The sequence below is a fragment of the Caloenas nicobarica genome, chromosome 15 (genome assembly GCF_036013445.1).
Source record: "Caloenas nicobarica isolate bCalNic1 chromosome 15, bCalNic1.hap1, whole genome shotgun sequence".
NCBI classification, from domain to species: domain Eukaryota; kingdom Metazoa; phylum Chordata; class Aves; order Columbiformes; family Columbidae; genus Caloenas; species Caloenas nicobarica.
In genome coordinates this window covers 8,467,638-8,493,884 of record NC_088259.1, presented here as the reverse complement: position 1 = coordinate 8,493,884, position 26,247 = coordinate 8,467,638, and the positions used below count along the sequence as shown (strand labels likewise).

At 48.6% G+C, this 26,247-nt stretch overlaps 1 protein-coding gene across 1 annotated transcript in view; it reads right to left on the bottom strand.

Moving 5' to 3' along the window:
* Positions 1-25,866, bottom strand: part of CTNNBL1 (catenin beta like 1) — a 43,810-nt gene extending 17,944 nt beyond the window's left edge. Inside the window, exons 1-11 of the mRNA XM_065645603.1 lie at positions 25,767-25,866; positions 18,633-18,821; positions 16,152-16,258; positions 14,685-14,824; positions 11,109-11,206; positions 8,836-8,929; positions 7,824-7,915; positions 5,520-5,592; positions 5,257-5,315; positions 4,774-4,922; positions 45-226 (exon numbers count right to left, since the gene is read on the bottom strand). Of these exons, the coding sequence (XP_065501675.1) occupies positions 45-226; positions 4,774-4,922; positions 5,257-5,315; positions 5,520-5,592; positions 7,824-7,915; positions 8,836-8,929; positions 11,109-11,206; positions 14,685-14,824; positions 16,152-16,258; positions 18,633-18,821; positions 25,767-25,796 (1,213 nt within the window). The 5' untranslated portion in view covers positions 25,797-25,866. The remainder of the gene's footprint in view (positions 1-44; positions 227-4,773; positions 4,923-5,256; positions 5,316-5,519; positions 5,593-7,823; positions 7,916-8,835; positions 8,930-11,108; positions 11,207-14,684; positions 14,825-16,151; positions 16,259-18,632; positions 18,822-25,766) is intronic.
* Positions 25,867-26,247: the final 381 nt, after the last annotated feature.

Here is a 26,247-nt window from a genome sequence, read left to right as displayed (position 1 = left end):
GCTGCTCCCTCCCCCTCACCCCCCATCCCGGGCAGCACACCCACCTTCGTGCTCTTTTTCAGTCGTTCCAACCTTCTTTATCTTCTTGGGTGATTTCATGAAGAGAGGAAAGATGGTCCTGAGCCCCAGAATGTCGACAAACTTGTGGCAGTTGTCGGCGCCCTCAGGCCCGATCATGGCGTGGTCCAGCACCTTCAGCGCGCTGCTGCGGGAAATCTTCTTCTCCCTGCCAAGGGAAAGCTGCATGTTACAATGTTCGGGGGCGTGAGGAGCTTTGGACCACACTACTTCAAAAAGACAGCATGGGAAGGGAAACAAACGTGACAGGGAAAGTGTGAAGAGTCTGAGCACAAGCTCTAAGCGAGATTTTCTTCCATGAGCCAAAATATTATATCAGCAAATACTCTTTTCAAAACTGTGGCTGAGAATAGTCTCTTGGTTATTTATTTTTTAAATATTTTTAATATCTTTTTATTTTCTATTTTCTTTTTATTTTCTATTTTCTTTTTATTTCATTTTATGTATTTTATTGTTATGGTTTTATTTTCTTACTTTTTATTTCTCGGCTATTGAAGAAGTTATTTCTTCCCTACCTCACAAGCACTAGCGCAGACCGGCAGGGGAGGCTGGGTTGGGTACACGAGGCAAACACTGTCACACCAAAAGATGAGGATTTAGATCTCACAATAATGCAGTTTAATAAAGGAGTAAGTTGGGTGGTCAGCTATGATGAAGAAAACTCCATCTCCAGAAATCACCTTTGGAAGGATGCAGACAGATTCTGGGCTATTCCGGTTTAATATGAGTTCAGATACTGCTAACTCACACCAATAACACACAGATGGTCTGAAAACCATCTCCAAAAGCTCCGTACCTCTCAGACCAGAAACAGAGGAATTTATAATTCATCCAGGGGAAAATTTAAACTATCTGGTGACACAGCGAAGAGCAGAGAGCTGAGCAGAGAGCATTGCGTAGGCCAGACAATATGAGAAATGTTTTCAGGGGAAGTAATTGCATATTGATCAGCATTTAGGAAGGTTGCACAGAGCTGATCTCTGGAATATTCATTGGGTTTAAGTTCAGGCTTTTAGAGATCAATAGCTGCTTGACTGGACTGTCTAGAGTTGATTTTATTTGAAATATTTATCCTGCCAGAGGGCAAGCAGTTTATCTTACTCTCATCTGTGCTTATTGAGGTAACTTTTAGCTGAACACTAATGCAAAGACAAGCACACGTGAGTATCACCAAACGGGGGCGACCTCAGGCTTCACAGGAGCTCTGAATTACAGCTTGATTTGCTGACCGTTAGTTTTCCTCCTTTTAATACCATCGCATCTGAGATAACTCTTTTGGTACATTTATTATTTCAAAAAGAAGGGGTGCTAACATTATTTGGACCTTCCACATTAGCATAACACAATCTCTTGCTTTCCAAAACACCAGCAAAAGTGGAATACCGGATCTCCTGGAAAGTGCTGCATAAAATGGTTCCGTTTAATTAACCAGAAGATTTAGTAAAGAGACGGTCTAAGTTTCCATGGGGTCATTAGGAACAGCAGGACAAGAAAATATAAAAGGATTTCAATGATCACAAAAAGTACACTCTGAAATAACTCTGGCCAAGCTGTGGAGCCGTACAGCTGGTTTTGCTGTGAGAGAACAAATGCGTTTCTGAGGGTCATGAAGAGCCGCTGAGTAGCTGCAGAAGGAAGATGGTGTTGCCCAAGTGATGCACGTTTCCCTGAGCTCCCGTCGCCGCGTTTGTCTGTGTGCACACACACGCCCCTTCGGTTAATCACTGGGAAAGCCACACAGCATTTTTCCTGTGCAATGGAGACTCTTTCTGCCACATCCCTGGGAGCGCAGCGGCTGCATCTCCTCCAAAGCCCAACACAACTCTGCAGCCAAAGCCACGAGCTCCCTGCCACGGTGTGCACGCTACCAGCCTGAGCTTCTCTCTTTTGGATTTGAAAAGTAAACGGAATTTAAGTTACCAAGGCAAGGCTGAGGGACTGTGTACTAAACAGTGCTTCCTGACGTAAAAAAATATATATTTAATTCAATTCTATACGACATTTATAAATTTTCTACTGGTGGCTACCGCCTTGATAAACCATCTTATTTTTGATAAAGACACTCCATAAAATAAACAAGCCTCCATTGCCGCGGAGATGTCAATCAAATAATTACATATACCTGTGCTCTCACCCTGCTTCACAACTGGCCCTTGGTCTGTGCTGTCACAGGCTGCCCCTGTCCCAGACCCTCAGCTCTCCCAGCCGCTCGGGGACGTAAAGGGCGAGTCCCCCAACACCACCAGCCCGCAATCAGGACATGCTGGGGACGCGCTGGGGACATGCACAGCACATCAGCCACATCAGGCAACTGTTCAGGTGCCACCACTGTCTCCCCATAAACCAGCACAAGTTCACACAAAACATCATCATCTTTCGCTGTTGGCATTTGGGCAGAACATAGTCCTGTTTTCATCTGTGTCCACAGGAACATCTCGAGCGCGTTCCAGACACGACGCTCCCCTGCAGGTCTGTGTGCCCGACCATTATTAAAGGAACAGCTTGGCCGGACGCACCGGGCAGCACGAGATACAGAATGCTCTGTTCTCCAAGACAGTCCTGGAGATCCAAGCCTGATATCTTTATTCTCACGCAGCTTATCTATCTCACATCATGTCAATAAACTTTCAACTTTGCTTATTTGTCCTTTCATCTATACAGACCATGGTACAATGATTAACCACCTTCCACATAAAAACAAAAAATAACAGATCTCTCCCCCCAGTCTTCAGAGGACACCGACAGGAGAGAAAAATATCCTGCCCAGTTTGTGGGCGAGGTGGTCGATCACAGCAGAGCGGCATTGCTGTTCTTTGCTGTTTATCATGAAGGTATCAAGAAGACACAGAAGTGAACACTCTGGTGCAGCTCTCTGATCACAGCTGTTACAATGAGGATCGCTCCCCGTTCACAACTCTAACCTGTCACTACCAAAGTGGCACAAAGAAACCGAGCTCCTGTGAGCATACAGCAGGAGAACTCCCAAAGATAACAGAGGTTAGCAGAGTTAATAGCCATTAAATAGCTTCTGGATATTAAAATCTGTAAAAAACCCACAGGCACTCAAAACCTTGCAGTGTCAGTTCTCAGACACTTTGTTTGGCAAACAAGGTACAGGAATGAACTGACATGTCAACACCACAGATAGTATGAAATATTAAGAAAAGTGGTTGGCAGCTCTTCGAAAGAAGAAAAACATGAATCAGCAATAAAATCAGCAGCTTAATGCCTTTGACTCTAGTCTGAAGACATTATTAGAAGCAAGAAGTTTCCAGGAGGCGCACCAGGAGGTGTCCAACGAGGTGCTGCTCTCTCTAAATGACTCGCAGGGTGGGACAGGCCAGGTCCAGGAGCTGCATTGGGATCAGACTCAGTCAACCAGTAATTCATGTTATTTGCTCCAACGGCCAGGTCAGGAGAACTTCATCTTTTCTACTACTACTAGAAGAGTTTAAAAAAAAAAAAATAATAATCAACTGTCAGTATAGTCCATGCTTATGGACAGTAGCCATGTAAGCTTCTAGAAAATGTTCTGTGAACTGTTACTTGTTTTCCATTGTCACTTTATCAATCCCATTCAGACTGTAGAATAAGTTTGGTTCCTGAGCACCAAAAGATTGAGGTCTTGGAAACTCCTTCCATCAGACAGAGCTGCTGCTGGCAGTTAAGTCAGGCTTTGTCCCTCCTAATCCCTTCACAACTAGCCGGGAGGGAAACGAAAATGCATCCAGGGAGAAATTTTCCTCTTGTCATAATTTTCCAGCTGGGGTCCTGGTAGAGAGAGTGCTAAATAGCACAGTCCAAAAATGAGGAAAAAGCTATTAAAAATCCAAACGCTGAGTCCCACCCACATGGCACAAGAACTCCAAGTAATTAGTTCTGCAAGGCTGGCTTAGCAGCTCAGTACTGGAGGTAGAGGGAGGCCTCCCTCTCGGTCTTAGTTTTGAAGCTTTTCTTTAATTAGCCTCAAGAAAACCCAGCATTCCTATTTGAATAATCCACGTTCGGTTATTTATTCAGTTCCCTGCTGCTGCATGTTCCCCAGCCACACACTGCAGAAACTCGTCACTGCTCGCTGGCGTTGGCCAAGCAGCCGCCGCACAGCCAGGGACGGACAGACAGACCCACTCTGGGGCAGCCAGTCAGTGGAGACAGGATCCGGTGCCAGGAGAGAGAGCAGAGAAGCCATGGAGACTCGTAGTGTGACAAGACATGTCACAAGAACTGCATATTATGCCTGTGTCACAAAAGCAATTTTTGTATCAACATCCACAAAAACTCATCAGCTCAGAGGATACACAACAGCGTGAATCTTGAACCGGGGAACAAAGGAAAAACATTTTCTCTAGAGACATCCAAAGGTTCCCTCGCACCCTCACAGCGGTCTCTGAAATCCTTAGAGGATTCATGGCCTGCCCTACAGCTTTGTTTCATCTGGTCACCTGCCCCGCAGACCTGCACCGCTGCTCTCCAGCACCTATTGCACTATCCCCATTTCCTAGGAAACAAAGCTAAAGACAAAGAGCGGAGCTTTTATGTCTGAGAAGGTCCAACTACACGCTGGAAAAAAAAGAAACAGAAAACAGACAAATATGCTAACACAGACATTTTATAAACAGAGAAACACAAGTATTTAGCCAGGATGTGTGTTGGTAGGTCAAGAGCAGGCAGAAAATGGCAAAGTGACCAGGGTACCTGAGCATCAGGTTCATCAGCTGCAGACCTTCACCCTTCAGGAAGCGATCGCGGTTGGAACTGAGCATCAAGCAGGAGCACAGTGAGTCAAACAGGTTCTCCATCATCTCCTGTTCTTCTGCTGTGCCAGGGTTGTGGCGTTTGAACACCTGCATGGCAAAGATGACAGAATTACCCCAAAATGGAGGGTTCCATTCTGTCCCAGCTGTTGTAGAGCACACATGAACATTTTACACCACAAGCACCCTGCCCATCTCCAATTTGCCATGTCACTATAACAAAGCAATGTAACTTCCACACATCTCTGCATTAAGATCTGCAAACCAGGGGTTAACCTCCCTTAGCATGGATGACACACTCATGTGGAAGTTATTCCAGGCCTAGGCCTGCACCAAACACAAAGCACTCTGGACGCCACAGCGCTGCCCCCACAACTCCCCACCTCCTCCCGCCCTCGCAGAGAAGGCACAGGGAATTACTCACTGATAACTGCTGAAGCAGCACATCGATCCCATCCAGCTCCCCGAGCAATTCTCTGTTGTCTAGACGGAGGTGGGGGGAACGGGGGAAGGAGAGAGAGAAAAATGAAGCTAACTGTCAGATTTTACAGCCGTCTAATGCTGATATATCAGCGAAAAAAATCAATACGGCTTGACAGAGCACAGGGGCTGCAGAGGAGGAGACGGCGCTCACGGGAGAGCCCAGGCCGGGGGCAGAAGCGCTGCGGATCCCCGGGGCACGCTCACCGTCGTTGTTCTGCAGCAGGATAGCCAGCACCTCGCTGCAGTACAGCTTGTTGGCGTCAAAAGGCATCTTGGCCTGCGGGCAGGAAGAACACGAGGCTCAGCAGGGCATGGCTCTCTGCGTTTCACTCATCTGAACACATTAATCAAATCACCCAATGTGTGAGCAACATTTAAACCAACATACAACAGTGGTAATTTTGCAGTGTGCCTCAGTGACAAAACAGCAATAAATCTCTCTGATTGTGGGGTGTGTGTGCTTGTGCACACGAGTAGAAGCTCCACTCCAGTCCTTCACGCTGTCCTGCATAAGCAGGTTTGACCAACTTGGCTCAAAACCCTTGAGAACAGTGTCAGGTTGTTTGCAACACGGGATCTCTTTCCTGTGATGAACTTTCCATGATGTTCTATAACTGCAGCACGGCGCGCACCAGCTGCTGTCCTACAGCATGCGTCAGGAAACAACGGGCAGCTCTCTCAAGGCTGCCCACAACATCATCAAACCCCAACTGTGGTGGAGCAGTGAGCTATTAAGCTGTCCAGCTGAGCCTTCGGAGGAGGTTCTGACAGTCAGAACACAATTACACAACCTGACACTGAGTCAGAAAACAGAAGCTTGCACTGCACTGCGTGCCAGACGTCCTTGCTGCCGCCTGGACAGAACCCTGACGTTAACCCATCCCACAGCCCTTCTCCAGCAGCACAAGGCTCTGCCCAGATGCTGAGGTCCTGGTTTCATCCTAAACACATCTGGTGGGGTCAGAGACTCCAGACCACGCGCTGCCAATAGCAAAGGCACCTTGGCGAGGGTTCCATTAACGCGCGGCTCCCTGTGACAGCATCTCGGTCAGAAAGAGCAGCACCCAAGCACACGGCCCAGCCCAGGCACGGCTCACACAGACACATGGAGCACAAGTTTCCAGGGCCTCTAACATTCATTTTCTGTGGCACCAGGCAAGGGAATTCAGGTTGTGATTATTTTGCCTTCCCAAGTTTCTGGGTCTTTCAGCTGCCAGCGTAATTACAACACAGGCAGCAGAGCCACATTCAGTACACACCTGCCTGGAATAAAATTAACTCCACTTTTTGGTTTTAAGCAAAAGGAATATAATTACGTTACTACCTGTAGTGAGAAATTATAGGTTACTTCTGCTAACAAGTATTTGAGGGGCACAGAGGGGTTTCTGCACGCTTAGGAAGCTGAGAGAGTATTTCTGTGATTCGGAGGCCTTCTGACTATAAAGACATTTAAATGTACAAGTGCTAATAATGCCTTTGGAACAGGTCAGGAAAAAGGCAGAGTCTGTTTGCTAAGTTTTCTTCACTAGTTCTGTAGGAGCTGAATCTCCCTACAGTATTTTCCCCGGAATGTTTAGGCATCTTTTCACACAAGACAGAGTTTAACTGTGTAACTCACTGCCACAGGATGCTAAGAATATCAAAGAGTAATTTTGAATTCAAAAGGCAATTAGATGAGTTCAAAGAAAAAGCCACCGCCAGCAGCTGTTAAAAAAAGACGTCACTCGAAACTCAAAAAAAGTGTTAAGAGATGTAGGAAGGAAAGGCAGAAATGGTCTTTGTTAGTTTCCTCACTCACAGATAAGCTTTTATATTCCTCCGCAATGGACCATACAGGAATCACATCAACAGAAAAAAGACACTTTCTACTGTAAGACATTTACAATATAAAGACAAGACAGAAGTATGTCCATTTAAACCGAACTGCAGAGGAAACAAACCCTAAATTCTAACTTTTTGTCCTTAACTTGGCTTCTCTAACACATATGCAAAACTGGCTTATTTAAGGGCTGTTTCAGGTGTGCAGCAGCTGCTCTGCTGGGGAAGGGGATGGGCAGAGCTCCAGTGCTGCCGCAGCGCCGGGGCCAGTGCTGGGTGGTGGACAGACCCTCATTGTCATGGCAGGGTGAGGGACATGTCACCAAAAATACCTGCCACAGAAACAAGTGAAAACCTTCAAGAAGACTGAACATCAGATGCTCTTCCAGGCAAACACTATGGAAATTAGAGTACTTCTACTCACAGACTTGCATCACATTGTGTAAAGCCAACTCCTTCCATTTTGCTAGTTTATAATAAGTTTTAAAAGGGGCAAACTTCCCAGTTTGAGGCATTTTGAGTTCACTGTATTCACAAATGTTAAATCTCATCACAAAGATAACCTACAGAAATGGCAAGAGCCAATAACAAACAGCCTTGGGCCTGTAATCCTGTGCCAGACGCTGTGTGGAGCACAGCGCCCCGTCGGCTCATGCTGTGACATGTCCCAGTGCAGAGGAACCCACTTACCTTCAGCCTCTTGAGCAGCCACTGCATCAGGCCCTGCTGCGCAGCCTCGGTGCACATCTCCGGCCGGAACTCTGCCATGTTCTCCACGATCGCTGGGGAGACACACACAAAACAGTCCCTTTGCCCCACCTGCTGCTCAGCCCCAGCCGTATCGACACTGCTTGGCCAGCTCGTCCTACAGCTGCACTGCTCTTCTCAAACTTACATCTTCCTTGCAAAACCACCTGGTTTTTGAGTGAGACTTTAAGCTCAGGTGTACAACACCCTCTCAGGTTTCACATTGCCCACACAGTCCATCCTCAGTGTGATGCCAGCTCTTGCCGGAAGAAGCCTGAGACACCTTCCCTCTACTGCAGCAGCAATTCTCACTGCATAAAACTAAACTAACAACAACAGCGGCAGTAAAAATTCCAAAACTCATGTTTCCAGCCTCTCTCATTCTTCCAGTCCTCGGGAGATCACAATCTCAAACAACTGCACGGACCAGATGATGGGCTAAACGCTACTAACAGTGAGACACTGCAGAGCAGTGACTGTTGTACGAGGACCGGGAAACAGAGAGGTAACAACTTGCTCACATGAAATACAAATGTTTTGCTACCAGAAAGTTAAATCTATTCCTAAGACATAAGCAGCTCTCCTAAGGGAGCAGGTAGAGCTGACAGATGAGCACGTAGCAAATACGTAGGCAGTAGAGCCCTCCTGGAGCAGGGCAGTTTCATCTGAGTGTCAGCACCTCCCTGTGGGATGAGACACCTCGGAGTAGCCCTGGGGCAAACACTGCTCCAGGGACCAGGCTTCACCTGAGCTAAAGCTGAGCTTGAATAAAAGCTGCTCCAGGCACCAGGCTTCACCCCAGCTAAAGCTGAACTTGAACAAAAGCCGCTCCAGGTCCTCTGCCGTCACGTTGGCAGTTCAGGGGGAAAGGAGTCAGGAGGGAAGGTGGGAGGATAACCCATCCCCTCCACTCAAAGGGCAGGAGGGAGCGAAAGGCTGTGCACCAACCGCTTACCCAGTGTGTTGTGGACGCCGTCCGCCTCCTCCTTCACACTCTCATCCAGGCGCTCTAAGTTCTGGACCAGCAAGGCCACAACCTGGCCCTCCACCTAAATCACCGGGGTCGTTGGAAAGATAAAAAGAAAGACGACTGAAAAAAGGGAGATAAAGGCGAAAGAACAAAGGGATTCATAAATAATAAAAATCAATAAGCCCTACTGAAAAATCCTGCCAGACATGAGCAGAAGACATTAACAATCTTGCTCGAAAATCTCAGAGGAAGAGAAGGAATCACCGAGTAAATCTGGCACTATGTTTGTCCTAATTAATTAAACAACTTTTGTGTTTCAGATTAAACAGAAAAACATCTGGAGGCAAACATGCACCTTGTCACAGTCTTATTTCCTGAAGCAGCCTGATTGATTTCTAATCCCTCCAAAGGGGTGAGCGCGCGGCCCCGGTTCTGCGCAGCCCCATGTCAGCCGCCCACACCTGTGCTGGACCTTCCACCTTCACAGGCACAAAGAGCTGGAGGAACAACCCTCACACATGCAGATTCACATCCAAAAGCTGAATGATCACCAGTTGAGGCCTTGCATTTAAATCCCAGCAAGATGGAAGTACCAAGTTGACTTCAGCCAGCTAAAGCCCAGACAAAGCAAGAGCAGAAACCTGCACCCACAGGTGGAGCCTCCAACCAAATGCTCACACAAGTGTCTGCAACAGGGCAGAGCCTTTGGCTCACTCTGCATTGCAGACATGAGCCTGGAAAAGTTAAAGTAACAGTTCCAACTCAAACACTGTTCACCAGCTTGGGGCCCAGTGAACACCTGGAAAAAATACAAATCTCAGCCGCTGTAGAAGGAAGTGCAACAATCTTCACAAATACCCTACATTACACCTACTTCCTTAAAAAAAATAATCTGAAAAGCAAATATCTGAACATTTCTCCCAAGCTATGCCTGACCTGTTTCTTTCAAGGAGGACAATAAAACCTCTAAAACTTGGCTGTTATCAATGGGCTGGTGACAAGGCAAACAGAAAAAGAACTTTGTTTGATTTACTACCTCTCTGCACATTTTACAGAAAACATCTTCTCTAGCAGTTCCTCTCTGCCACTTCCTTCATCCAGCAATCTCTCCACGAAGGCACAGTAATTAAGAACAGCCAGAGGCCAGCTGGAGAACTCGGCTGCAGGCCACTGTCATTAACCTTTGCAAGGTAACATTACAGTGACCGGACAAGAAGGATTGTAGGAGAAAACAGAGCAGCCAAACAAAGCAAACAAAAGAAAACCCGCAATTCCCCACCTTTCCATTTCAACATAATAGTTACAGAACACGACACAGCCACAGCGATTCACAAACACGGCAATTCAGCAGCAGAAGCTGCCCAAGGTAGGACAGACACATAAATCTCAGGTTTTGCTGGTATCGGTTCTCTGGAGGGCTCGTGCTCAGTTCGGCAGCCGAGGAGCAGAGAACATCCAGCGCAAACGCCAGGAAAGGGAGATCCACCCCGGAGACCAGGAGCCGCTCAAGAGTTACTCGGGCAGGGAGCACGTCAGACTGAGCAACGCACCTTCTGCTGCACACAGATCATCTTCTGCGGTCATTTAACCTCTGTGCCAAAAAGGATCGGTACCTCTGAACCCTCCTCCGCCCTTAAAATGTATCAGCTCTGCTACAAGAAAACTTTCACACTCTTACTTCTGGTTCAGAACACGTACCCTCACTATAACAACACACATTCCAGTTCCAGCACAGGTTTTGGGGTCTGAAACGAGTTACTGGGTGGAAGACGACTGGTCTCCCCTGCAAGAGACCAGAGCAGCCCCACTGTCCTTCAGCCAACCCGAGCCCCACCACAAACCGCAGTTTCTCACAGTGAACAGAGCTCACCCTGTTCTGCAAGAAGGGAGAAAAATGCAAATCGAGCTCCTGTTTTCAATAGGACACTACGTCACAAATATTACTTCATTCTCCCTTCCTGCACAAAAAAATCTCCCATCCTATACAAATCTTGCAATGTGAGTTCCTTCCAAAAAATAAGTGGTCGAACAACAGGCAAGAAGAACCTGTTCCCCAGACTCTGGCATTCCATTCAAAACACGGCCATGTTCCCCAGCACACATCCCCGCCGCAGCGAGCGGCCCCTGGCCCCGCCACCCCCACCCCGAGGGCACCGGAGCAAGCGCGGCCGCAGAGCGCGGTGGTTCGGACACTCACCACGGTGCTGCACGGGCACGCACTGCTCAGGCAGCAAAATAATCCAGCGGCTACTACTTACCAGAGCATCTATGAGGACTTCAGCTCCTTCTTCACTCTCATGGAGAGTATCTATATCAGTCAGCTCCTGAAGCAAGTCCACCACAGCTATGGAAACATGTGCAGGTGTTAAGGACAATGAACACAGAGGCAGACACCCAGAGTATCACAAGCAGGGCGCTCTGGGGCCAGGGCGCTCGTGCCACGATCCAACACAGCCAAACATGTCCCAGCATGAGAGGAGGAACAGCCGAGCCCAGAGCACACAGACACTTCAGCACTCGGTCCTATAAGCACCAAAATCAGGGAATCCCAACAATTAGCAATGATAAAAATGAACATTATTATCTGCTTACTGTCTCAGGCAATTTTACTGTTTCTTGATATTTATTGAGTTTTTTAAAATCAACATTTCTAGAGTTGGTATAACCAGGCACCATTTTGCCTTGCCAAGATCGAACACAAGCAAAGAGAAACAAGTTCCAATAATGTGATTTGGGTGTTGTGCTCTCAGCAGCAGCCCTGTAACTCGCCCCAGCAGGAGCAGCCGCCATCACCTCTGCCCGGCCCAATTAGGCCAGCGCACACCGCTAAGCCAGGCCTCGCAAGAGCAGCACAGCTTCTGCCAGCCCCATTTTCACTCATTAACTCCGAGCTGCATAACACACGGTTCCCTGGCTGCTCCACAGCCCTCCTGTACGACGAGACATATTCCAGCTCATTAGACCCACTTCTCCATTCTCTCAGACACGCTGATCAATCTTGCCCGAGTCCCACCGGGGCAGAACAGGGTTCGCAGTTTTCTGCATGTCCTATATAACAACTTTGTGATGAATCTCTTTAAAATGCCCTGGCTAACGAGCCAGGCTCCCAGTTCTCCTATTTGTGCATTTGCTCAGACACACGAGCAGCAGCAGGAAAAGCATTTTCATGTGTCTTTCCTTAGCAAGGTTCCAGTCATGACTTATCTAAGCTCAGGAAAGGCTGCGAGAGCTGCCTGTCCCAGGCCCACGTTAACCCATGTCTCAGTGCGGCAGATGTGTCTCACTAAGACAATCACTTTCGTCTACAGCACTCCCTACCCAAGGCCGAGCTCTCTGCACGTGCTCCTGATGGCAATGTCACCTCCCGCTGCACCTGCCACCAGGAACCGGCCGGGCAGTGGCTCCTCACCAGGCACAGTCACTCCTGCTCACACAAAAACATGGCCAAAGGTGCCAGGGTACCATTTTTAAAAGCAAGTTGGAGTGCGACTCAGTAAGTTAAGAGAAAATAACCTGCTTTACATTTATTCTGCAAAGAATCAACTACTAATTACCAAAAGCTGGAGGAAGGGGCTGATATGAACCTAGTGAAGCTCAACAGATGCCAAGTGCTGCCCGGGAAGGGAACAGGCACCACAGCCCAGGGAGCTCCTGCTCCTGCCAGAGCATCAGTTGTCCTAGAGAATTTAGGGGACAGAAAAGCAAAACCGCACTTGAAGCTTTTGTGTCTTTCATTAATAAAATCCTGTTGGTGATCATCTTTCATTCACATGTTTTGTGTACAACTGCATGAATCATTCAGTAGATTATTTGCTCCCTCTGGACATTGCTTTTGTCTCCTTGCGTTAGTCCCTCAAGACATGATACTTAAATCACATCTGAAGACCCATTTGTTCAGTCCTCTCCTTGAAGAACTCATTTTAAAAATCTTTTTCCATTTGTTTTAACAAAAAGTCATTACAAAACTTGAGCTGTATCAATTTATTTTTGTGCTTAGATCCCTTCAGTGGTGTTTCTGTTCTGCCCGTGAGCAGCCGCGCAGTGCAGAGGCATCACTACAGCCTGTGTCCTGCTTCCAATGGACAGGAAAACACTTCAGCAGTTTTATAACAAGAAATATATTTTTCTCAAAATTGCAGTTCACAGGCCAAATTTCTGCCCATAAACTTAACTGACAGGCAAGTTGCAAACCAATTAAAAAGAGTTCACAGTGGAAATACTGACAAGTCCTTGACAGCCGCAGTGACCCCAGGACACAGCTTTTCATGGCTGAGAGGACGAGGGAGCGCGTTCCCGCAGGCTCCAGCTGGGACCCCGCTCAGCATCCCCTCCGCTTGGATCTGCCTTGTGAATGAGAAACCCGCTACAAGCTTTTCACACCATGCACATCGTACACAAAGAGCCTGTGGTGTCTGGCAAAAAAATAAGCAATGAAACGGTGGTAGCCATGAAACTGGTTCTGCATGGTAGCTGCTTTCCTCCAACAGCAAACTGTTAACAAACATTGACTTGAGAGTAATTTCCATTCTGGATCAGAGATAAGGAAAGCTGTGCTGTTTGCAGAGATCAGCTTTCCACCGCATCGAGGTTCAGCTACATGAGTCAAAATAGCCAAACACATAGCAGTGCTTTCCAACATAAACGAGCATGCAATAAAATATTTATGCTTTGTTTTTATTTCCTGATCGCTGCACCCACTTAGGAAGAATGAATTATGAATTCTTAAACACAAGGATAGTGCTAAAAAACAAACCCAAGATCTGTGCATCGGACCACAATGTTGAGCACTTAATAGTTCTTTCAACATAGCGTATTTCAAAACACCTCAGAAAAGCTGCTTACCTACTTCCTTACAAATCAAGAAATAAAAAATTAATTACTTCCCAAAGGTCATGAATCAATAAAAAGGGAAAAAGAAAATCCTGCTGTAGGCCCCAGTCTAAGTGCAGAGCTCTTTCCACCATGCTTTACCGCTCCCTCCGCTCACTGGTGTTTGTCAGGACACAAACACGCAATCTCTCAAATCATCTCACAATTTCTCAGCTTAATCCACTGTAGAATATTTCACAAGCCATGCAAGCCAAGCTCCACTTCTAGAGGCCGCACAACGGTAAGCTAGGCACAGGTCTATTTATCAGCTGGCAGCCAAGCACCAAGACACCAGGATAGTCAAAAAATAGCACTGTTTTTCTTCAAAACTACCAAAATCTTTAGCAGTATAGACAGAAAACCCTCTCTGAGATGTCCTCAGATCTTCAGAGGAGCACGAGCAGTGACACAAGAACTAACCAAGCGTGGAAATGTCTCTGGATATTTAGGTAACGAGAGGGACTACCCAGAGCCCCAAGCTCCGAGCACACCAAATTAAAGAGAATTGATCACATTTACAAATGAAGACGTGGCACTGCGGTGAGCTAGTTCATGGCAAAGAGCTGAAAGCGTCACAGCTCAGCTCTCAACAAAAAGGGGTAAATCTCTTTCCTTTTTCCTGGGACTGCTCCAAAGTCTGCACACAGATCAAGGCCCTGCGCTGCTAAGCCCGTACTTGAGCTTTTCCTCTATTGCTCATCTGTTCACACTCTGACGCAGCCACTCAAGCCTAGATGAAAGGTCCATATATCAGGAAAGCAGAATAACAGCACTGAAAACCTCAGAATCAATATTACTTGAACAAAGAAGGCTTTCACTTGGAAGAAAAAAATAAAAAGACAAAAATTCAGTGTATGGGAAACACAAGAAAAACACACACAGGAGCCTGTGAAAGCCAGACCTGAGAGACAGAGGGTCTGCAGAAAGCCTCTCGGGTGACAGCTGATTTACCGATGGAAGGATATCGGTGTTGTCATGGCCCAGCAGCCCCAGGAGCGACTGCACCGCGTTGAGCTCCACTAGCAGGTGATACAGGTCTGGCATGGTGGCGATCACGTGCATCTCCTGGATGATGTCGTTCAGATCCAGCTCCGACTCCATGAACCTGGGGCAAGACAAGAACCATTAATACAAAGGAAGAAGTACATCAGCTGTGGTCCATGCACAGCCCTTTTCGGAATAGAGACCAGCCCTCCCACAGGTCCAGGGCAGGCTGTCACCCCGGCTGCACATGGCCCTGGCATTTTGACCCTCGGTGCTCACATCCCGAGCCCAGAGCTCCAGGGCAGCTGTGCCACCTCCTGTCCTGCGCCTGCCCTTGAACCTCAACCACGACAGCAGGAGCCTTCCTACCATTGACATAACCAGACTTGTTCCAATTCTGCAAATCAGTTCGAGAACTTAGGAGAAAAAAAAAATCAAGAGGTTGTGGCTACGCCTGAAAACAACCACCTGCATATGAAATAAATTCTCCAGAGCGATGCACCTTCCCTGGCTGCCACACATCAGCATGGGGATTGTATCCGGCTGAAGTAAAGTCCATAAAAAAAATTTGGGTAAGGGAACAAACAGTAAACTGGACAAAACCCAATGACACTCAAGCGTAGGAAGAAATTCATTGAACGCAAATAACAAATCTCGGTGAAAGGAGAAAGCGGCTCAGTAGAACCACAGGTGTGGAACCAAACACCAAGTCTGTGACGGCTTTCAGAGCCCATCCAGCCACTCTGCTCACCTGAATGCTCCATAATATGGAATTATTTTCTTCCCACACGGACCACTGACTGCATATGGAAGCACAACGCCTTCATACAAAATGACGGTGTGAAATCTTTAATTATTTGGAAAGCAAAACTCCCCAACCCAGGGTCTCAGTGTTCCAGCCCACCCCCTAGAGAGGCACCAGCTGCCTGTCAGCAGAGAGCAACCGCTCGGAGCCAGCGCCAAGAGAAACCCAGAAGGGAGAACTGCAGCACGGGCTGAGAACACAGACACCAACTAACCAAACAGAAACCCAGAAGGGAGAACTGCAATGTGGACTAAGCTCCTCAGCGCTCGCTCTGAGAACCCAGACACCAACTCACCAAACCTTACTGAATTTGTGCACTCTCAAAATAAAAACAACATGAGGTTTAGTGCTGAAGTTTCACAATCTATCATATTATTAATAACAACAGCAAGAATTTAATAAACTAGAACTTTTCCCTTCATTGCTAATTATTCTCTTTGTGCTGCCGGCCATGTACCAGCCACCGCTAGCGTCTCCTTAATGCCATTTTTAATTAAAAAAGTCAGTCTCAAATACAATTGAGAACTACACGGCAATAACTGCTGTTACATAAGCCTTGTGTAACTGAAAATGCCTGTATACCCAAGAAATTGATTTAGGGTTGAAAAAAGGGGTAAGAGAGAGTGGCCGAGCACAATCTTACTTCTCTGGGTTGTCAGGAAACTTGATCCGCAGCTCCTGGTTTTTGTATGATCTCTTCTCAAAGGTGAGAATCATCTTCTTCACCGAGCTTTCATCCAGAGGTTCCTCCTGAGTAGAGGGAAGGGCAGAGGACAGAGCTGGGGTTGGCAGGACGGCCCGACCTTGGCAGCAAATGGGAACCACGAGGAGGATGCGGGACACCCCACTGAGGGGACCCAGGACACCCCCTGCGCCCCCTGCCCCGCAGCAAACTGCCCGCTGGGCTGGTGCAAACCAGGGTTCACCCACGAAGGAACCAGCAGAGCTCCCCTGCGCTTTCTGAAACTACCAACGACAAACAAACCCTTTGGGACAGCTCATCCTCCCTGAGCTGTGCTCAAACCTGTGAGCACCTGGCACCACCGCACGGACGGAGGATTTTGCTGCTGACATGTTAAATGTGCATCAGCAGCTCATTCCCAGGGACAGTTTATTTTCAGAAGTCCACTGTGTTATTTCTTTTCGTAGCTCTACATTTAACTGCCCCGAGTTTATGTTCTTTTGTATTTTCCTCACTTGGATAAGCTTTCACTTTTATTTTAAAGTCTTTTTCTAAAGAAAAAAAAAAATTGACATTTTGCTCTAGTACTTCTTATTTCTGAAATTCTAAGGTGTTTCTCAGCTGGCATTACACATTTATGTACATCAGCTGTAAAACTTCTGCTGCCTCCCTGACACCTAGAAACACGATTCTATTATTTTCCTTGTTTTGTTATTTTCATTAATGCACTTCTTTTAATAAAACATTGATCATATAGATTTTCTTCTGTAACCTCTTCCATCTCCTTTATTTGACTATGCTACGATCACTATTAAAGAGAAGTTCTCAAAACAAAAAACAAACCAAGCCCCTTCACATCTTGAGCCACGTTGTGTGTCCCATCTCCTGTTTGGGATTAAATCAGGAGTTGCTTCTGGTGTTGAAGACTCTTTGGTTAGCGACTCTAAGCAGGAATCTTGCACGAGACAGAAAACTTGAGTTTGTTCAGCAAACTCCACGACAATAATAGTACCAGCCCAAGTCTTCCCTTACTGTGGGGCTGCCTGTGTCCTCAGGCCCAGCACACGCTGCTGGTGTGAATTCGGGGTGTCCTGTGCAGGGACAGGAGCTGCACTGGATGATCCTGCGGGTCCCTCCCAGCAAGGACAGTCTGGGACTCCGGCACCATCCCCCTCGTGGCACCACCCATCCATCAATACTGAGCTGCCCAAACCATTGTCTCCCTGCACTGGGATTCCAGTCCACCGAGGCACTGTCACACACACTGACTCTCTTTCCCCCTCTCGACTCTCTTTCCCCCTCTCGTTTGACTCTTCGCTGTCTCTAACACACCCCCCGCCTCATCTGCATCAGGGGCTGCTCTGCATCTTGTGTTACCCGTGCATTCAGCATTACAGCATCCTACAGATCAGCTTCCTTCCCTCAAATCTACTGTTACAAAGCGCATTTTGATGGCACTTACACTAACCACGTTCCAAGATAATAAACAAGAGATTTTGGTTCCAAAGACACCTTCAACTTCCAGTCCTTAAAAGGTCCGGATGGGAGAACTGCACCTGACAGAGCCGCGGGAACCCCCAGGACCCGCCAGTTGAGAGGACTCCGGGCTACATCCCTTCATCCTGGAGCTCAATGCTACAGAAATCCCGCATGATCTTTCTCTGCCATCAGCAACAACTGTAATGGCAATAGCTCAACGTCAAACAAACAAGGGAGATTTCCAGAGACAAATGCTGGCAATGCTGCATACAGAGGACACGATATTTTACAAACCTACATGATTCTGCAGTGGCGAATCTCACTTGGTTCTTTATCAAACAGGACACAGGCAGCAGGAAGCAAATATCTTCTAGATTTATACCAATCCATGTGTCGCATCTATAAAGTGATCTTTTCCCTGGCCCCTGGCAGAAAGGCCAATTCTGCATTGGATTTCTGTCTCCGAGGCTGGAAATCATTTACCCTTGACAGCGGCTGCCCCCTGCTCTGACCCCAGACCCTGCTCGTACAGAGGAATGGTGGCTTTTTGCTGCTGCTGGAGAGACACAGAGAGGGGAAGTGGGAGAGGCTGCAGGGCTGGGGGCACTGACGAGAATAACAGAGTTAAAAAACCAGTTAGAATACAGAAACTATTTCCTAAAAACATATTTTAGAAGGTGATTTGGGTATCACCAGCCTAAAACAGAGATCAGGCTTGAAAGCTTTCCCTTCCTTCTCCCTTTTGCCCTCCCCAAGGCTTCAGAGGAAATCTCTGAGAAGCCCATTTGAAATGAATGAACACCCCGCAGGGCAGGAAAGTAAAGCCAGAACCTCCAGCTGTACGAGGCACGAGAAAATCACCAGTTATCATCTACGTGGAAATAAATGGAAACCACAGAGAGGTGACTGAACGCTCGCTTATTTCCCGCTGCCTCCCCGCTCCCCAGAACACCAGTGATTTACTTCCTCCTCTTCCTCTTCTCCATCCCTCTCCATTATCTGAAGAAGTTTCTTCTTCTCATCATCAGTTTCATCCACAGCAACAGGCTCCTCTTCCCTGTGCCGACTGTGCTCGCGGGCACCCGCTTGTTTCCGACGTGCTTTGATTTCCTCTTCCTCTTCATCACGGGGTCTCTTTGTCCCTCTGTTAGGCTAAATAGAGAAATAAAGTGAATGAACACAAGGCTTCTGTGACCCTTGCAAACCAGAACCCCAGTATTACAAGATATACTGAGGAAACTCTTGCAAGTTGTTTAAAGCATTTGCTTACACAACACTTCACAACTCTGGAAACTGAAAGGAAGTAAATTTAGAGAGGCAGAATATCAGATGAGTGGGTGAATGGCTCTGCCAAGAGCTGTGTCAATGTCCTGCCAGGTTCAATCCATGGACACAGGTCACGGGCAGGGATCTCTGTACCCAGTATTGCAGAGACCAGAAGTTCAGCCACCTAGGGACCAGGAACCAGCCAGCAGGGAGACAAACCACAATGTACAGACAGCAGAGCAACGAGCTCAGAGAGCAGAAAAAGAGAATTTACCCTCCTAGTATATGAGACTATATTAAATTATTGCGTGCATCCTACCGCACTTTGACTTCCCATCCTCCTGACTCAAGGTTGCTGACACCGCTGCAGCCTCAGTGCCTGGTTTGGGTTTGCAGGATGGCAGCATTGCCGGCTGCCGCAGTTCTGCAGGGCCTGCACCACCTCGGGCTCTACCTTTACAGTTTGCTTCCAACAACTTCAGATTTTATTCCACATTTTCTACTTAATTGTCAAAATTAAAGGTAATTTGCCAGGGAAAAGAGTAAATCCGTTAATCCTAATCCCATGTTTTAATTCTGGCAAAAAGGGATGAAAGCATTTGCAGCAGAAGGGAAAACTCTCCCTTCAAAACCCACAAAGATATTAGATTTGGTCTCTCACATTTTGTTGAAGGACAGACAAGCTGGAACAGCAGCACTGCATGCTCTGTACCTATAGGAAAACAAAGCTTCATTCTTCACTATTTAAAAGAAGCCTGTGTGCTAAGAACAATGAAAACAATTGGAAAAATACTTTTACTTTCTATCAGTTGCTCAAGTTCCTGGTAGATGATTTTGTAACCCAGCAGGTCCAGCATTTGTCTGGACTAGTTCATAAAACATGGCCTGGCAGGAAGACCCCACTTTTCTGCTAGGGGGACCCTCTGTCTAAAACCATGATTGTCACATTGTCACATCAACGTGAGGCTGCTTTCCACTGAGATTTGGGCTCTTCTCCATTCGATTTAAAGCCAGAAAGCTGCAGTGGGAACAGGTGACAGCATCACTCTCCTGCCAGGCCCCACGCTGGTGTCAAGGGGGAATTTCCAGCTCTTGGCAGGTTGGGGACAACAAATCTCTGAGGCAAACCTGCCGGGAGCTGCAGAGCTGCTGCAGCGGCTCCTCAGCACAGCCCGAGAGCAATCACCTCCTTAGTGCTGTGCGAAGGAACATCCAACAAATGCAAACTCTGCCCACAAGAAAACGACTCTCAGGAGAGATGTTTAAAAACAAACAAAAACCCACACAAACAAAACAAGACGCATCACCCCCCAAAAGCAACCGAAGTGTTAATTGTAAAGAGAGGTGAGGGGCAGCGGCTGCGGCAGCACCCGGGAAGGTGCAGAACCCAGCACCCGGGAAGGTGCAGAACCGAGTTCCCAGCCGAGGGCTCAGCACAAACTGACGGCTCAGCACAAACCGAGGCCGAGGAGTTGCTGCCCCAGTCCCCTCCATTCTGCTCCTCCACCCCTTCCTGCCCACGGCTCCTCCGCTGTGTCCATTCCAGATGGTCCATTCCCGACTCAAAGCTCCTCTCGGTGCTCTCAAGCACCTTTAATGCAGTTACTCGGCTCATAATGCAACAGCTGGGAAGCAGAAGCACACCCGGAGATCCTCTGAAATGAAAAATTTTTTTGCTTGGAGGGTTTTGGCAGCAGATTTTTAGAGTTGGTGGGGTTTTTTTGGTTGTTGGGCTTCGTGGTTTTGTTGGATTTTTTTGATTTGGGTCGGGTTTTGGGGGGGGGTCAGTTTTAGGGGTTGTTTTTGTTTGGTTGGTTTGTTAAGAAAATTCCTATTACTTATCTTCTAGGTACATTAAAATATAATTTCACATAGATCGATTTGGAAACAAATGTGTCATTCACAACAAATAATTCAAATCCTCCCGAAGAAATCAACAACTCAATAAGGAAAATAAAAAGAAAAAAAGTGTTGTTCTAAATGACATTCTCAGGGAAAGGCTTAGGTTAATACATATTCCCTGCTCAGTGCCCCTACGGGCACCCAGGTCTGTCCTTCCACTCACTCCTTGATAACCCCCAATTCATCCCAAACCACCTCTGACAGGTACCATTACAAACACAGACACAGAAATTAGTGGCACAAAAGTCCTGAAATTCACAACAAAAAGCCATCCGAGATCTGCCCCGGACGTTCCTCATGCAGCGAGTCACAATCTCATTCCTTGCTCTCATTTCTAAGATGGAAAAAGGAACAAAAGCCCCGGAGGCGGCAGCGGAACGAGGGACAGACGGAGCGGCCGGGGTGGGGGGGCTTGTCAGAGCCAAAGTGCCAAACAACAGGGACTGATCACCTGAACAAAACCCAAATTCAAACTCCATTGTGAAACCAACCCCACCTCTTCTGAGCACACAGCCCACAGCAGCAGAATTTACACCCTGCTTCAGTCTCAATCATTTAATCCTTTTTTGTATGTATGCATTGTTGGGGGGAGGAATCATCTGTAACACAACAGAAATCATGATGATGAATTATGGAGGTGCCCCACGTGCCGTCATTAACATCATTAACGCTGCCAACACGCCGGCAATCGGCAGTAATTGAATTCCCGGGCAAACGCTATTAAGAAGGCATTAAGGTTTTTCCTTTTGTTATTGATGTTACACAAAACCTTCCCAAGAACATTGCAGGTTTCCAACCAGCACCATTAGAACCCAGAAATCAAGGCCTAAATGCAGCCCCCGGGTTTGTGCTCGTTCCGCAGGGACATGCGGCCGCCAGCACCAGATTCATGGCAGCACCAGCCCTGGGCACCAGTTCCCACCTTTGCATTGTGACAGTGTTTGCTATAGGACTGGTACCAACCCACAGAATTAAACACGTACATTGCTGCACTGAGACTGGTGCGTTTTGCCAAGCAAACACATATATTGTGTCTAAACGTATTCATTTAAATAATTTCACAGCTTCACACACATCTACACAAGTTTTGCTTTCTGGTAGAAAAGGGAAAGTTAATCATTTGATAAATAAATTGTGGGGTTTTTTACTCAGTTGTGCTAAGGTGCATTTGGCAAGAAGATAGAATTCATTAGGAAATGCACAAGAAAAGCATTTTTAAATTGTTTTGTTAGTTAAGCTTAATTTTGTTCCTCTTGAATGCAGTGCATTCACAGTAATTTATTCAGAAGACATTTTCATTTAAATCTAACACTGGTATCAATGCACACACACAAAAAAAGGGTTTAAAAAAAGCTCTAAAAAACCCTGACATTTATAAATTCCCATGAAGCCAACAAAAACTAGTGATCAGTAAAGGGAGAATTATCTGTTTCTCTTCTAGCCTTCAGCTGCGCTGGCTTTGGCCATGAACCGACAGACCCGACTGTCACAGACCCGCTCCGGACATGGCTGGGGACACACGGTCCCTGTGGGGACACACAGTCCCTATGGGGACACACGGCCCCGGGGCTGTACCTGCTCCACTGGCACCGGCACATCCCATGCCAGAGAACCGCGACCTGCTCAGGCCCCGCTGGCCGCTCTGTGCAGCTGCTGCCCCGCAGTGTGGGGACAGGGACCCGCAGCATGGGGACAGGGACCCGCACCCACCGGGCTGAGCCACTGGGGTCTGGAGGAGTCTCGGGGATGGAGTTCCACACCAAGACAGCTGCTCTGCGGGTAACCTGGTTACTGTGCAGCTCACAAATTATTTGTTAATAAAATCTGAAATAAATCTTCATCAGCGATGCAGCTTGTTCTGTGCCGCCAGCTCGGCGGCTGTGGCTGCTCCAGAGCCCTGCGGAACCTGCGCAGCGCTGGACCATGAACGTAGCCCCGAATCCCCAGGGAAACCTTCCTTCCCTTCTGCATTTTGTTTCCAGCATTTGTGATAAACCAGGCTACCATCAATCCTAATGGTTATTGGTTTTGCCTCCTGAAGCACAACACTCCTATTTGGTGCAGGATCTGAGCATTAGAACCGGGGAGAACTGCTGCCAGGAACACCCCGAGAGCCCCAAACCCACACAAATGGGGGCAAACAAAACAGCAGATGTGTGCTGAACCTGCACAGGGACAGCTCCTCACCAGCCCACCTAATGAACCCTTTCCCCTCCAGACTTGACCCCATGGCGGGTGGCGGGACCGACCCCTCTGTGACACACGCGCTGCAGTTCGGTGGCCAAAGGTCACACCCCAAACAGTCAAACAAAGACCCACTCGCAGCTCCGTCAGCGCCCAACACCAGCTCTGCGGCACAGCCTGGGCTCCCAGTTCTACCCGCGGGGAGGCTGCAAAGTGAGCGAGCCCCTGCTCAGCCACACCGCCTCCACCATCAGATACATCCGTTATATCACACATTGACAGTGAATCGGCTGTGCCAGCAGCAGGAATTACACGGGGCCTCCTCCATCCCACCACAACCTGCACTCAAGCCGTTCAGACACGTGAACCCTTATCCCGTTATTTACTGCTGCTTTTGTTACTTGATTTTACTAATATTCCATTAAAAAATTAGCAGTTTGTAATGATCTCTCACACCAGTGAAATCTGCATTTAATGAGTATTAAAATAATCCCCCTTACGTCCTCCCAAGACAATTGAATGAGATCTCTGAGAAGAGCAGATTTGGCTTTGTCCCCTAATTACCCTCTGTAATTGGAGACCAGACAGAGGATCCGGGCGCAGCCTTTCTGGGCAGAGCAGCAGCAATATTTAATCATCAGTTTAGACCATCTGCAACTGTTTTGCAGCAACACATAAAGTTTATGGATTCCTGAGCTTTGTATAAACCGCCAGGTGCTGTTTAATTGTATTTTTTGTTGCGAGAGGTTCTTTTTCCCACTCTGACAGACACTTGGTGCTGAACTGGTGGCACGGTGCCTGCAATCTTCCACGCCGAGTCTGGCACTGAGGGAGAACGTCACCCTGGTTGAGCAAGGGCACCGACCAGGCGTTTAGAGACAAATCCAAAACAGGGCAAAAGACAAGCAATTATTCTGGGTTGAGCTGAACAGACTGGCTCATTTGCAGCACGAGATAGAAGCCAGGGCATGGAGACGCACACCAGTGTCATCTCCTCCTGCTTCTCCACCCCTTTCACCTGTTTTCACCATTTTACCCAGTTCTGGAGGACTGAATTCACCAACACTGAAATCCAACACTTACTCCGAAGCATCAGCTACCAACATAGAAACCACCTGTACCCAGGGGAGAGACCAGAACCGCACAGAGCAAGGACAAACTCTTCAGAATCACTTCAGCAGTTGGCTGAGAGCTGCAGAATGTTCTGTCCCACAGTCAAGAATCATTTCAGCAGCAAGAAGTCAAAATCGTAACACCCAGCACCTCGGCAGCATTTCTTTACCTCCCGCCCCACAGAACCCAGCCCCACACTGCCACAAGTGATCACCCTCATCTCAGAAACCTCGTCCCAGGGAAAGCTGCGCAGAAACCAGTGGGATCGAGGGAAAGCAGCTGCGCACCCTCCTCCTGAGCAGGAGCAGATCCCATGGCTTGGTGAGAGGAAAACAAACAAAAATCCAAACTAGAACCTGGTTAAAAAATTAAAACAAATAGAAGTTCAACACAGGTTTGCCTTTATGCGCCTTAGGTGTAAACTGCATCAGGATCGTTAACCGTCACTGAGGTGGGGAAGAGCAAAGAATTTAAGGAACGTGAGAAATGATCGTTCTAATATGATATTGAAAAATCACAGGAAAAACAGTTGGGATAGAAACCCGAAGGCAGAGCAGATCTCAGCATGCACAGTGAGGCAGGAGGGGTGTCGGACAGAGCGACCCACGGCGGAGAACGGCCCAGGCTGAGCCAAGCGGAACCCAGCAGGGTTCCCACAGGCCATTCCCACAGCCACACCGCAGTGTTTTCATACCCCTGGGAAAAGAAGATAAGAATTTTTTCGAACCCAAAGGTAACTTTCCTGCCTGCCCTGTGCATCCCAAACAACCTGTTCTGACAGTACAGGCACGTCCTGACCGGCAGGACACGCTTCTCACCTCCCAACACATGCGGAGCCCCCGGCCCAGCATGGACCAGGCTGGCAGGTGGGAAAACAGCTCAGGGAATGGTACCTGAGTCAGGGTGTAGTAACTCAGGTGTAGTAACTGAGAGCTCATGTAACTCCTCTAGCCCATCACGTCTCGGTGTGTTTCTCATCCCCGTTCCACAAGGAAAGGCCTCGGCTGCAGTTTGCCCCAGAACTAAAGCACGAGCCAACACTGTTGGGTGTGCAAATCACAACGAAAGGGTCAAAACACCATCGCAAACCGGAGCTCTGCGTCCCAATCCACCGGGAACACGTGAAATCCACCCCCGTGTCACCACACACGGGATTCAACACATCTGCCCGTGAACCGACCTGAGACACCGGCCAGAACGGGCACAGGAGGGAGGGGAGATGGTCACAGGGGAACAGGAAACTGTTACAGAAAGGGAAACTTTCACCAAATACTTGGGTAAAGATCAAATTAAATGAGTTTTGTCACAAATCAGGTAGGAGAAAAAAAAAAAAACAACAACCCAAGGAGCCGGCAAGCCCCAACCGAGCAGCCGAATGGGCACAGGCGGCACAGCCGCGGAACCGCCCGGGACAAACGGCCCCGCAGAGCCCCCGGTTACTGGGTCCCAGCGGGGCACCACTGCCCCCGGGCCGGCAGGGCAGCGGGAAGGGCCGCGGCCGTTCCCCGCGCACCGAGCGCTCCCACCGGCGCGGGGCCGGGCAAGGCCCGGGGAAGCAGCCCAGCCCCGCCGCCCTACTGGGCCCCGCCGCCGTCCCCCGAGCGCCCCGGCAGCCGCCGCGGGGCCGCTCACCTGGTAGCTGAGCAGCTCCCCCACGTCCATAGCACCGGCCAGGCCCCGCCACCGGGAAACTGTCGCCAACCACCGGAGCCGCACGACACCGTGCCGTAAAGCAGGGAGCGCGGGCGAGCCGGGAGGGCGCCACTCTGCCGGAAAGCGAGGCGGTAGGACGGGAGCCGGAAAGCGAGAGGCGGGAGTCGCCACACTGCCGTAAAGCAGCCCCGGGATTCTTGCGGCCAGGAGCGAGCAGGAGGCAAAGGGTCAGAGCACCGGGGTCCGAGCACCGGGATCAGAGCACCGGGGTCCGAGCACCGGCAGCGCGGGGGCAGGGCGGCAGCCGCGTCCCTCGGGCCGCGCAGCCCCGGGGCCACCGCACGGGCGGGCAGCGGTCCCGGGCTCCCGGGACTGGGCCTGCCCTGAGCCCGGCCCCGACACCGCGGTCCCGGCACCTCCCGCCCGTCCGGGGCCGAACGGGACCGACTGGTACCGGGAG